Source organism: Manis pentadactyla, chromosome 13, assembly GCF_030020395.1.
Source record: "Manis pentadactyla isolate mManPen7 chromosome 13, mManPen7.hap1, whole genome shotgun sequence".
Classification (NCBI taxonomy): domain Eukaryota; kingdom Metazoa; phylum Chordata; class Mammalia; order Pholidota; family Manidae; genus Manis; species Manis pentadactyla.
The window spans coordinates 93044471-93057145 of NC_080031.1; the positions used below are offsets into that span (position 1 = coordinate 93044471).

Here is a 12675-nt window from a genome sequence, read left to right on the forward strand (position 1 = left end):
TGAGAAGTAAGTTTGTTCTTAAGCCAGCCTGTCTATGGCATTTTGTTATAGCAGCCTAAATAGACTAAGACTGACTCCCTGTGCAGAGCATTTGCCCTCAACCCTGCAGCATTTTCCTTTACAAATTCAGGCACCCGCCAAAGCCACCACAACTACACGGCACCAGGCAAGGCCGTGGCAACCTCCCAACCAATAAATTCCCTTTTTAATTTAAGCTGGTCTGAGCTGGGGTCCTGTCACAGTGCTTTCTGAAGGCATAAGGATCCAGAGGCATCTAGAAAGGCTGAATCGAATGAGATGATGCTCAGGGAGGGTGGGAGGGCCATGCTGCTCTGGGGACTACGGTTCTGACTGCACATGCTCCGGATGGGGGTTTGGGAGCCAAGGTGAGGCTGGCACTGGGGGAGGTGAGGAGGGAGAGCAGAGCTGCTGGACTCACCTAATGGCACTGACACAACACATGAATTTGGGGGTACTGATCTCCTCCTAAGCCAGTCTCTCCCATTTACTGCAGGGTGGTGTACAAGTCTCTCATTCCCTATGTAAGCTGCCGTGTGGGAAATGCTGGAAAGCAGGGCCCTAGGGTGTAATCCTCAGTGAGGAGGCAGTCACCTCAAGATCAAAATGGCAACCACTTAAGGGCTAAAGACCCTTAAACTGCAAAGCATAGGGGTGCCAGAGAGAATCCCAAATGCATGAACCTTGCCTTGACTACGGCTGGAGGCAGAGCTGAGAGCAGGCCCCTGAGGGCCAAAAATTTAGTGGCTGAAGAGTGTTAAAACATGGAGATTGGGAAATACTGCATGGAAGGGGGTATGTTTATGAAAATTGTGGCAGGCCAATGGATGAGTCGCACCCTGCCCCATCCTTTTCTGGGGTAACATTCTACAGCACCCACCTGACACTGTTGGTCGCTCCTCAATACAAGCCAAATCTTCCTTCCTAATAAAGCTGTAATTCTCTTCCAGTGGCAATGTGCCTAATCTCAGGGGACAAATCAAGATTGGCCAAAGCCTCCTGCAGCAACCCCATTACCCTTTCCAGCAACAGGATGACGAAGCTCATGGGCCCTGGTTCTGGATGGTGGCTATAAGGTAAGTTGCTGCAGGAAGTTTCCCCCTACTCCAGCAAAAGAGAAAGCCTCTTGAGAAGATAACTCATTTTCCTGCCTTCTTCCCTGCTCCCTTAGCTACTCTTGTGTGAAGGCACATGCTTGGAGCTGCAGCAGCCATCTTGCAGACATGAGGAAAGGCCAAGCGAATGGAAGACAATGGCCTGACACTCAGTCACGGCCAAATCACCAAACTAACCCAGAATCTGCCGAAGACTTCCAGGCTTCTCTGATTATGCAAAATAATTCAATGACTGTATTGTGTAAGTATTAATACTTGACCACATTCAAGTATTCTGTTACTTGAATGGGCACTGGCACAACACATGAATTTGGGGGTACTGATCTCCTCATAAGCCAGTCTCTCCCATTTACTGCAGGGTGGTGTACAAGTCTCTCATTCCCTATGTAAGCTGCCATGTGGGAAATGTTGGAAAGCATGGCCCTAGGGTGTGATCCTCAGTGAGGAGGCAGTCACCTCAGGATCAAAATGGCAATCACTTAAGGGCTAAAGACTCTTAAACTGCAAAGAATAGGATGGTGCCAGAGAGAATTCCCGAACTATCATCAAAAGCATTCTTACTGACCAACACTCCCCTCTACATTATCTTATTGGCTTGTCACTACACAGGTAGCTGTGACCATCAAAACAGGGAAGAGGAAGTGGATGCTCAGGAAGTTGAAGAGGGTAGATGACAGAGCTAGTACTGGTGGTACTGAAGCACTATGCATCATCTACCCTTCTCTGCCTGTGGTAGAAATTCATTCAGTTTGCAGATTCACACAACTTCAGGAGCAATGCTGTGAATCTTCAAAGTCAATATGTAAAAGTCCAATTCAACAATTCCAAAATATGTTTGTGAAACACCCCAAGAGTTGGCTCATTCTAAACATGCTATTTTATAAAGTTCTCCCAAACTGTTGCCAAAAGAAATGAAAAAGGACAAGAAGAAGGAAAGAGTGGAGAGAGAAAGTGAGCATGCCAGGAAGTAATTGGAAAGAAACCTGTTGGTTTGGGAGCCAGTGAAATGTCAAGGAAACAAATGTAGCTATGATTTAAGCTCCATCTCCAGTTGTACCATGGGATTTATTATTTTTATTAAAGTGTAATCTTTATTAAAGTGTACACCACAGAGAAGTCCTGACAAAGACCAAAAAAGCTACATTTGATTCTGAGTTTTATGGTAACTTAACCAATATGTATAATTGATGGTAGCAAAGGAACACACTTTACCCCAAGTCTCTGGGTTTTTCTTGTTTTCAAAATGATTGGTCTGGACAATAGAAGTCTCAACAGCCAACAATAAATCCATTGTGAACTGGAAGTGGTCTCCTCCAAATACAACTAAGTATTTCTTTAATTCTTGCATTAAATGTTTTACTGTACTATGAAAACTATTTTATTTACTCTAAAATTTAAACATTTGTAATACTGTAATTATAACTAATGTGGAGGTTGATTACTTAGGCAACCTATTTAAAACACTTTAAAAGCATAATATCAGATGCTTGATTTGCATTTATATTTTCAGATTCTGTTGAAGATTCTATCATTAATGACTCTTGCTCAGAAATCTTGTTATGTTCTGAAAACCATTTCTTTTCTTTTGCACTATGGAAAGGGTCTTTAATACTTACAACTTAACATGAATATTCCTTTTTTTTTCTAGCTTCTGTATCTACATTATCAGGCACATCAGTCAGTCCCCAAAAAGTTATTTCACAGTTCTGTTCCCAAGGGAACAAAAAGTGAGTCCCATATTAATAGTGGCTTTTGTTGGCTTTTTTTTTTTGACATTAAATTGTGTGTGGTTGGCAAGGATTTCTTTTCTTTAATTTGGATGTGCTTCGGCCTCTGAAACTCTGAGAACAAGCGTGTCGGTAAAGGACAAGCTGCAGGCACCTTCACATACACAACCAGCACCAGCTTACAAGGGGCTTCACTGAGGACAAACTAGAACTAAAAAACATGTTCAAGTACAAATGTTCTCTCCTTAAGAGATTTACAGTTCAGTATTTATCTGTCCTCCATATCTAATAGTTTGAAAACGTAACTTCACATCAATTTAAAGTCAATTACAAGCTCCCCATTATGGGCCTTCCACGCCTACTCAGCTCAGCCAAGGACTCGCAGTGTCTCCAGCCAGGCTGTGCACATTTCCCAAGTGACATTTGCAGGAATAGCTAGTAGCCTTTTCACAGGGGGTCATCCAAACAGCCAGAAGCTCGACTCCAATACATTCATACTGTGGCATCTGTGATGCTCTACTGGAAGGGAAAAAAGAGCCAGTCTGTGCTCCAAGCATATATGCTCCTCCAAGTTTAATTAGTTAGCAGCACAATGTGCTAAGATGTAACCTGTGCTAACACCAGCCTGCTGAATGGTATGGTCACTTTCAAGGGGAAATCCAAGATTTGAGTTCTCTTTGCCTATCTAATCAAGAGGAGAGAGAGAAATAATGGGATAGAACACTGCCCAACACCTAGTTGTTGAAGCACTGTACTTTGTCCAGGCAAAAAAAAAATCAGTGCCACAGAGGGGAGCAGAATGAAGCCCCTGCAGTCTCTCCCTCCTGATCCATATAGTTCAGGATTTGAGAATCCATACTTCCCAGCAGAGGCTGCTTTCCCAGGACCCCTGTTCCTACTTCCCTATTAGCATGGACTTGATTCGCAAGTTCTTTGTAAAAGGTTTTGCCAGGATTTCTGATTTACTCTATCAGGGCTTGCATTTATTTTTACTAAGTAAGAGAGGCCTCCTATTGGAAAGAACAGCACAGTTATTTCTACCAGGTAGAAATTTTACTGGCCCTCTATCAATCAATTCAACACCCTGGTCTCTAGGCATTTGCCAAAAGATAATGGGTTGCAATTATGGGATCATCACCGGGAGTTGCCAGCAGGGCTCCAGAGAGATTTCCGAAGTGTGTAGGCACCTTTGAGCAGAAAATAGGAAATCATTTCATGAAGTAGCAATTTTGTCCAAAACCAAGCTAGAGGCGATGCAATGCTGGTTTAAACTAAAGTGGCTAAGAAATAGGTATAGTGTACTAGGAGATGTGATGCAGACTTCCCCCATTCCTCTAAAGATTCCAAATTAACTCCACGATGGACATACAGCTCATTACATTAACAAAGGTCACCGCCTGGCACAGTTTGGGGGCATCTATAGGAACAGGCCTTGCCGCGCTCTCCTCTCTCCTGGAACCCTAGCGCTTTCCATAATTCTATTGAGAATGTCCCTTTGGGAAGTACACTTGGGATCTCGGGAAGCCTCCTTTCCCAGAAGGAAGAGGATGGCCCGGCAATGGGGGCGAGCACACCCGCGTCCGGCACGGACCTCAGCTCTGCGGGGCACGGGCACAGCCGCACAAAAGGTGGAGGTTCGGGTGAACAGGATGGGGGCGGCTCTGCGGTCCCAAAGGCGGCTCCTGCTTTGAAGACTCTCAGCAGCACCCTCCAGAGACGCGTCACAGTCCCATGCGGGACACACTTCCAACAAGCGCAAGAAAATCCAGGGTGCATCGGCACCGGCCAGGGGGCATCGCCGGAAACCAGAACCCGGTTTTTACTTGCCCCCACCCCTCCGAGCTGCCGCGGACATCCTCTGAGGTCCTGCTGGGCCGGGCACAAGCTCAGCCGCAGCAGCCCCAGGGCACAGTACCGCCAGGAGGCGGCTGCGCCCAAAGTTCCCCGCGGAGGATAACGGAGGAGGTGGGCTGTCCAGACGCGTCCCGGTCCCCGGCCCCCGGGTCCTCTGGGCGCCCCACCCCTCAGGTACACTAGCGCTGGGAACCGGAGGGGCGGCCGACGACGAGTCACCTCCCAGACCCTTCCCGCCCCGGCCTCGTCCTCATGCCCGCACGGAGGAGGCGACAGGCGCGGGCGTCCACACCCGTGCGGACTCGCCCAGGTCTGACTTCAAACTGAGCGGGTGTCTCCTCTCCCTCTGCTCGCTCGTCCCCTCAGCGGTCCCGGCACGTTACCCGCAGGCTGGCGCCTGGACAGCAGGACGTCCCTCGGGGCTGGCGCCCCGGTGCAGGCCGCTCAGGGCACGGGCGACGGCTCCCAGCGCACCAACGCCCCTCGGCGCCCGCCCACCCACGGGATGCCCCGGCCCCGCGCCTCACCTCCCGCAGCAGGCGCTCCAGGTGCGGCTCGGCCCAGGCGGCCAGAGCGCCCGGCGGTCCCCCGCGCCGCAGCAGCTCCTGCTCCTCCTCCAGGGCCGCTACCCGGCCCTGCAGCGCGGCCGCCTGGGCGCCCAGCAGCAGGCAGGCGGCCGCCGCTCCCACGGAGAGCAGCAGGCACAGCGCGCTCAGCGCCCAGGCCCCGGCCGCCGTCCCGGGGCGCCCCCCGCCGCCGCCCGCGGGGCCGCCCTTGCGCGCGTCGCCGCCGGCGCACCGGCCCGAGCTCATGGCGCGCGAGTCGCGCGTGGGCTCTCCGAGTGGGCGGTGTAGGGCTGCGGACGCGGGCTGAGCGCGCGGGAGAGCCCGAGGCACGAGGCCGGCGAGGCGCGGGGCTCGGCCTCGGGGCAGCAGCGGATCCCGGCGCACGCCCCCCTCGCCGCCGCCAACTCCTCCACAGCGGCCACTTTGGGCAGTTTCCTCTATGCAAATAGACTCTGCCAGAAAAGGAGCCGGGACCCACCCAGGGGAGGAGCGGCCCGGCGGGGCCCGCGCGGCGAGGGGAGGGGGCGGGCGGTGGCGGCGCCTAGGAGACCCCGCGCCGCGCCCCACGCCGCCTCACCTGCCCCGCGCCGGGCCGGGCCGCACCCTCCCCCGGGCCGCACCCCCGACGCTCCGGGCCCGAGGTCCCACTGCAGCCCAGGAGGTCTGAGATGCTCCCGGAGGCTCAGAGCGCTAATGCAGCCCACCCCTTGCTGGAGCATCATTCGTGCCTGGGGTGAAGTCCCCTCAGCTTGCGAATTAACCGTTCTGATACTTTCTGGTAAATTAAAACGTACAAAACTGGAAAACTCACTGCGTCCGCCTGGACGGTGCCTTAGCGCCGCTTGGTGGCGCATGGCGAGCTCTGCGCATCCACACGTAGAGACGGAGTCAGGGAGGAGACTGCTCCTCGAAGAAGTGTCTCTTAGAATCTTTTTTTTTTTTTTTAGGTAATTTATGTCCATTTATTTACAACGAGAAATGAAAACAAATTACAAGCTGTAAAATGATTATTAATACCACAAACATCATAAAATCCAGAAAAATAACTATTAAATTAATTCCTGCCATATTTCTGATTGTTCCCATAGTTTTGGCTGGTATCTTCAGATTTCCTCTTCTTATGACCATTATTTTGTAATAAATTTTCTAAAGAGGAAATAGGTAATTCAGTATTTTTTTCTATTGCAGTTGATCACAATTTGTTTTTATTTATTGAAATTTGGCTCCACACAAGGACTTGCTCAATGTTTGTAACATCACTACAGATGTGTGATACACACTAGAAATTCCATTAATTTAATTTCTCTTTTGGATGATTCCCATGAGTAAACATAGAAGAAAAAAGTGTTGTGCATTCATAACTACTTATGCTGTGTGATATACTCCTGATAGGAGAATTTGACTAGGGATTGATTAGAATCTTAATCCTCTCAATATATTATGTGCCAGACATATGACGCTGGAAACCAAAATTGTAAGACCTTGTCCCTGACCTAGAGTGGGCTTTTATTTGAGAAAACTGAGGCTATAAACAATGGAAGAACTGTGGAAAAAGAACTCCAACTTTTGCTGAGCTGAGGGCTTAATTCTGTGGTGGAAACACAACTTGACCCAAAAATAATAGCGATAATCCATTATGCACCGCATTGATCCTATACGGCGATTCTGCCGAAAATTTACATCACAGGGTTAAAGTAGAAAAGCCTGAACGACGATGAAGTGGCCCTAATGAATGACATTTCAAGAAAGGGGAGAATGGCTGGAAGTCAGGCAGATTCTCTGCTGGCTCACAGATTCCTACCAGGCTTATTTATATCCTAAAATGGATCTCACATAATCTTCCACTAATTCCTGTAATGCTCAAATAAAAACAACGAACTACTAGTTTAGATTTCTGTAACTTGGGCAACTCCAGGACCGTTTGTGACAAAAAAAGACTTGTTATATCTTCCCTCTCACCCTGGGTATTTTTGAATTATTAATTTCTGTGAACAGATTACTTTTCTCTTGAAACCACTGAGGACCTCCAGCTCACGTTTTCCTTATTCCCTTAGTTTGGAGGGAAAAATTACCTCTGAGACTGGAATAAAACAAAGTGGTTGGCATCTCACCCCTGCAACTTTGTAGCTGTGACCTTAATTAACTAAATTGAGGCTAGGGTTAGGTGATTATACAGAGAGAAGTCTTGGCACTCTGCTAAAATCTCATATATGCCTGACAAATAGTCTGAAAAGTACTTGTTGAGCAAATGGGACTAGATGATAAGAGCCAGCATCATAATACAGTTAGTGCTTCATTCTTACTACACAGTTTAATTGTCCATCACCCGTGTATGTTAGTGTCACTGAATGCATTATTCACTCTGTTCCAGAAGCTTTTGTATATTGAACAAGCCAAGCTCATTGGCCCCTTAGTGGACTTTGCTTTTGCACACTATCTCACTCTGGAATATCCTGCTTGTCAGAGCTTTGAATAGCAGGCTCATCCTTCAGGTATGACTTTATTCAGTTTTCTGTAATCCATGGTCATATGCCAGGAGCCATCTGGCTTTTTTACTGGCCACACTGGGGGATTGAAAGGACTGTGAGTGGGCTTTGCCTTCATCATACATATCCTCAGGCTGAACTCATCTTCAGTGGTCTGCAACCATAGACTCTGCAGGATATCAATCTCCAAAATATATTCAGGGATGGGAGAGATATACACAGTATATTCCTTTGGGGGTAGGCGCCCTATTCCCAAAGAGACTCTGATAGCCATACCCCCATATCCATCTATAATAGCGGGGGTCCTGGGAAACCAGTCAGGGTTAAAATCAGTGAACATTCAGCCCATATCCACCAGAGGCAGGATATGTATGTTCACTGGGGACCAGTGGATAGCTATTTCAACATGTGGCCTCCAGTACCCCCCCAGTCCCTCAGGGCAGATACCTCAACCTTCCCCTCAGTCAAACCATATTCCCCAATCATCTTCTTGTGTTGGTTCAAGTGAGGTTGGCTCACTCTCCAGCAGGTAAGTCTTGCATACACACAGGCCAGACTTGTGGCTCTGTCTCTGGCCTCTGCCTCTTTGTTCTTAATGGCTGGAACTGCTCCAGTTGCAGTTGTTGCCCAAGCTCCAGTAAGATTCTATTTGACTTCCCATCTAATTCCCTTCTTGTCTCCTCCTGCCTATATTAAACCAACCCACGTCTGGGTCCTCATAACTTTCACAGGGCCCTTTAAATTCTTCCTATGAGTAGCAGAGTTTCTTTCTGTGCTCTCATTGCTTCAGCCTCCCCTAAGTCTGCTACTGTACAGGTAACCTCACTTATGGGCTGCCTTATGTGAGGGGCAAGAATGGCCCAAAGAGGGATGTGGGAGCTGTTTGAAGCACATTTCTCATCCCTGCAGTAAAATCCTCATCAGGGCCATAATTCTCTGGACTATAGATAGCATTTTTTATGCCTAGCTCCAGTAACATCTGTTGGAGCTCAGCATACATCTTCCATCTAGCAGAGGAGGATGGTAAATCACCCTGTTTGAGTCATACAGTGCAGAGTGTGGGAGGGAGTGATCTTCTGGGGTTTGATGTGCATTTTGTAATCGCTGCCTCAAGGCAGGATGAACTATCAGGGAAGCCAGCTTTACCACCTCTGATCCAGACAGAACAATTCCATCTACCCCCTATATCCCACAGATGCAGAAGCCAAGCTGATTATTGACTCTGAGGGCTTCTGCCTAAACCGGGAGCCCAAATCCACCAGCTCAGCCTGAGTATAGGGACAGAGCATAGAGTGCTCCATGACCTGGGGAGGGGGCTGCAGGAACCCTCGGTTCCCGTGTCTTTATTTTCTTCACAAGCACTGGGCATGCTTTCAACAGAGGAGGGGTCGGTGCCCTGGGCACCACCCCTGCATCCTTCCCCAGTTCCTCCATTTCCGGGGCTGATGGCACCTTTCTCTCCACTCCCCCGAGTGCCTCCTCTGCTACATCCTTTACCTTTCCTACAGAGCCTCGCAGCAATGCCAGCTCAGTCTTCAATAGCTCTCTTACCTTCACCTCCATGCCTCGCAGCCGGTGTTCTCGTGACGCCTCTTCCTGTGCCTCCCTCAGGAGTACATCCTTTTCCTCCCTGGCCTTTTCCTCCTTCAGAGCACCTGGCAGTGCTGCTGTCTCGTTCTTTGAGGAGTCTTTTACCTCCTTCACTGGACCTCGCAGCTCAGTGCTCACACTGCCTCTTGCGTTTTTTTGCAGGGATCCATCCTTTTCCTTCGTGTCCTTTACCTCTTCCACAGTACCTCGTAATGATGTCATTTCAGTCACCAACAACTTTTTAACCTCCTCAAAGGCACCTCGCAGCCAGTGTTCTTGTGCTGCCTCCTCTCGTATCATCAATGTCTTTCCAGTGGGTTTCAGATCTGGACAAGTTCACTATGGATTCATTGAGACAAAAGAAACGACACTGGAACATTCTTGGGGTGAAAGGGTTTATACCCAACTTTATTCACATGGTGCCAGGTCAATCATTAGAATCCCATCCACTCAGTGAGTGCACGCAGCAAGCCGGTCTCTGCCTCTAGGCCTCTCTACCCCCGCAGCCGCCATAGTCTCTGTTCTCAGCACTTGCCACCACTCCAGCCTCTGCTTTCCTGCAGACTTGCAGCCACCATACCACCATGTCTCACAGAGCACTGGGCAGAGGTCTTTATATATAGTCAATAATAATGCATTGCCCACACGTGTGTAGTAAGCTAGCTGACAAGGGCCAGGTGAGAATCCTGGCCATAGGAATCTTCTCTTTCTCCACACAATACCATTCTTCAATGAATCCACAGCAGTTCGCAGCTCATGTTCTCGTGCTGCCACTTCTTGTGTCTCTTTCAGGAGCATGTTCTTATCTGTAGACTTTTTTAATACTGTGAGAAGCAACCACCCCACAGTCCCCACTGCCTGATGGTTTCTCAAAGGACCTTCTTACTATACCACGGGGCATTCCTACTGTCTCAGGTATCACCTAAACCTGCCTAGAGTCCTGGGGTGGGGCCCAGCCCTCTAGGAGGCAAGCCACCTCAGACCACATACCCACTGGGGAACAATCAATTGTGTCCTCATTCATAGGGGCACTCTGCCGAAGAGAAGTACCGTTCCAGTTCCCGTAGGGCAGCCTGTTCTTTTCCTTGGTTAACAATGAATCCTGCTGACATCACTAATTGTCTTGCCAGTGGTTTTCAGCCCAGGGCAAGTTCACTATGGATTCAGTGAGAACAAGGAATAACAATGGAACATTCTTGGGGTCAAAGGGTTGATTACCTGGCTTGTTCTCCCAGGGATAGGTTGAGCACTGGAATTACATCTGCATCCAACAGCCTGCAGGTCTGCAATCCTCCTTTGTCTCTGCCTCCACCCAGAGCACTGGGCAGAGCTCTTTATATAGTGACTCAGTCAATAATAGCTTATTGTCTATGAGCGTGGGAGCACTAGCCTATCAGCAGGCCAGTTACATCAAGTAATTTAGGTGCAGGTGAGGATCCTGGCCATAGGAACCTTCACTTTATCCACAACCACCTATCTGACAAAGTGTATCTTCATTCCAGGGTGTCAAGATAAGCTGTATATTGGTATCTGCCTACTTACTTAAAAAGTACTGTTGTTTACAAATGACCATAACATTTTAACCATTTTGTTGACTGAAGCTCCCTTTCAGCTACAGTAGTAATGAAAAATGTGAATAAATGGAATCCAATGAAACTATTAACCATTACTTTCCATTTTATCCAAAGTCATTTCACAGTAAACCTCTGAATGAGAATCACATTGATCAAATTTTTGACTCACTGAGGTGTATTACCACAAGGAAGCACAATGCTATAATCTAGGAAACCCAATTTTATGTCACAATTTAGCCATAACTGGGAGATGTGGCCAATCCATTTCATTTCTCTACCATTTAGCTCTTCAAGATCACTCAGAGGAATAGTTTTCAATCTTAGGACTGTAAAATTTCACAGGGTAGTTTGCCTATGTCAACTGAGTAATAGCAGGGGTCCATTTTATTCATCTGCTCTGAAAACTTTAATGAGAATATCTAAGCAAACAAGCAGTAGCAGGAAACACCATAGTAACCTATTTAGCTGTGCTTTGAAAAGTGCCTCATAAAATCCAAGCTTTTCAAAATAGATTAAAGGCTTGAATATAAGACCTGAAACTGTAAGACTCCTAGAAGAAACAGGTGGTAATGTCCTTGACATCACTCTTGGTGATATTTAGGATTCGACACCAAAACAAAGGCAATGAAAACAAAAACAAGGGAGACTACATCAAACTCAAAAGCTGCACAGCAAAGGAAACCATCAACAAAATAAAAAGGCAATGTAATTACTGGGAGGTATTGTACAAATCATCTAATTAGGGGTTAATAGCCAATGAAGAACTCATCCAATAAAGAACTCATATAGCTCAATAGCAAAACAATCTGATTGAAAAATTCGAAGATCTGAATTAGACATCTTCCCAGAGAAAACATACAGATTGCCAAGAGGTACATAAAAAGGTGCTCAACATCACTAACCAGGCAAATGCCAATCAAAATCACAATGAGCTATTACATGAATGACAAGACATTAACAAGCATTGGCCAGGATGTGGAAAAAAGGGAACCCTTGTGCATGGTTGGTAGCAATCTAAATTGGTGTAGCCACTATGTAAAACAATATGAAAGTTCCTCAAAAAATTAAAACGAGTACTATCATATCATCTAGCAATTCCACTTTTGGTTATTTATCCTAAGAAAACAAAAACACTAACTTGAAAAGATGTCTACACTCCCATGTCATTGCAGCATTATAATAGCCAAGATAGAAACAACCTGTCTATAGACGAATGGAACAAAAAAAGTATACATAAAATGGAGTATTAGCCACAAAGAACTAAATCTTCCATTTGCAGTAACATGGACGGAACTTGAGGGCACTATGCTAAACGAAGAGAAAAAACTAATACTGCATGATTTCAAATATGGAATCTAAAAAAAACAAAGGCTTATAGAACAGACTAGTGGTTGCTAGTGTGCTAGAGATGGGGAAAAGTGGGTGGAGGGGATCAAAAGGTACAGACTTCCAGTTATAAATGACTTAGGGATGTAATGTACAGCACAGCAACTGTAGTGAACACTATTGTTGCATATTTGGAATTTCTAAGAGTAGATCTGTGATTAAGAGATCTTAAAGTTCTCATGCCAAGAAAAGATGGTTAATTATGTAGGGTGATGATGTTAACTAGACTGATTTCACAATACCCTTGACCCTTGACAACAGATTTGAACTATGTGGGTTCACTTACTATTTTTTTCAATAAATATACTGGACAACTTTTTGGACATTTGTTACAATTTGACAGAACACAAGATGAAACA

At 47.0% G+C, this 12675-nt stretch overlaps 1 protein-coding gene across 1 annotated transcript in view; it reads right to left on the reverse strand.

Annotated features, from left to right (window-relative positions):
- The window catches only part of COL23A1 (collagen type XXIII alpha 1 chain), a 303660-nt gene extending 297929 nt beyond the window's left edge, over positions 1–5731 (reverse strand). The window contains exon 1 of the mRNA XM_057490798.1: positions 5242–5731. Coding sequence (XP_057346781.1) covers positions 5242–5526 — 285 coding nt within the window. The 5' untranslated portion in view covers positions 5527–5731. The remainder of the gene's footprint in view (positions 1–5241) is intronic.
- Between the last annotated feature and the right edge of the window lie 6944 nt (positions 5732–12675).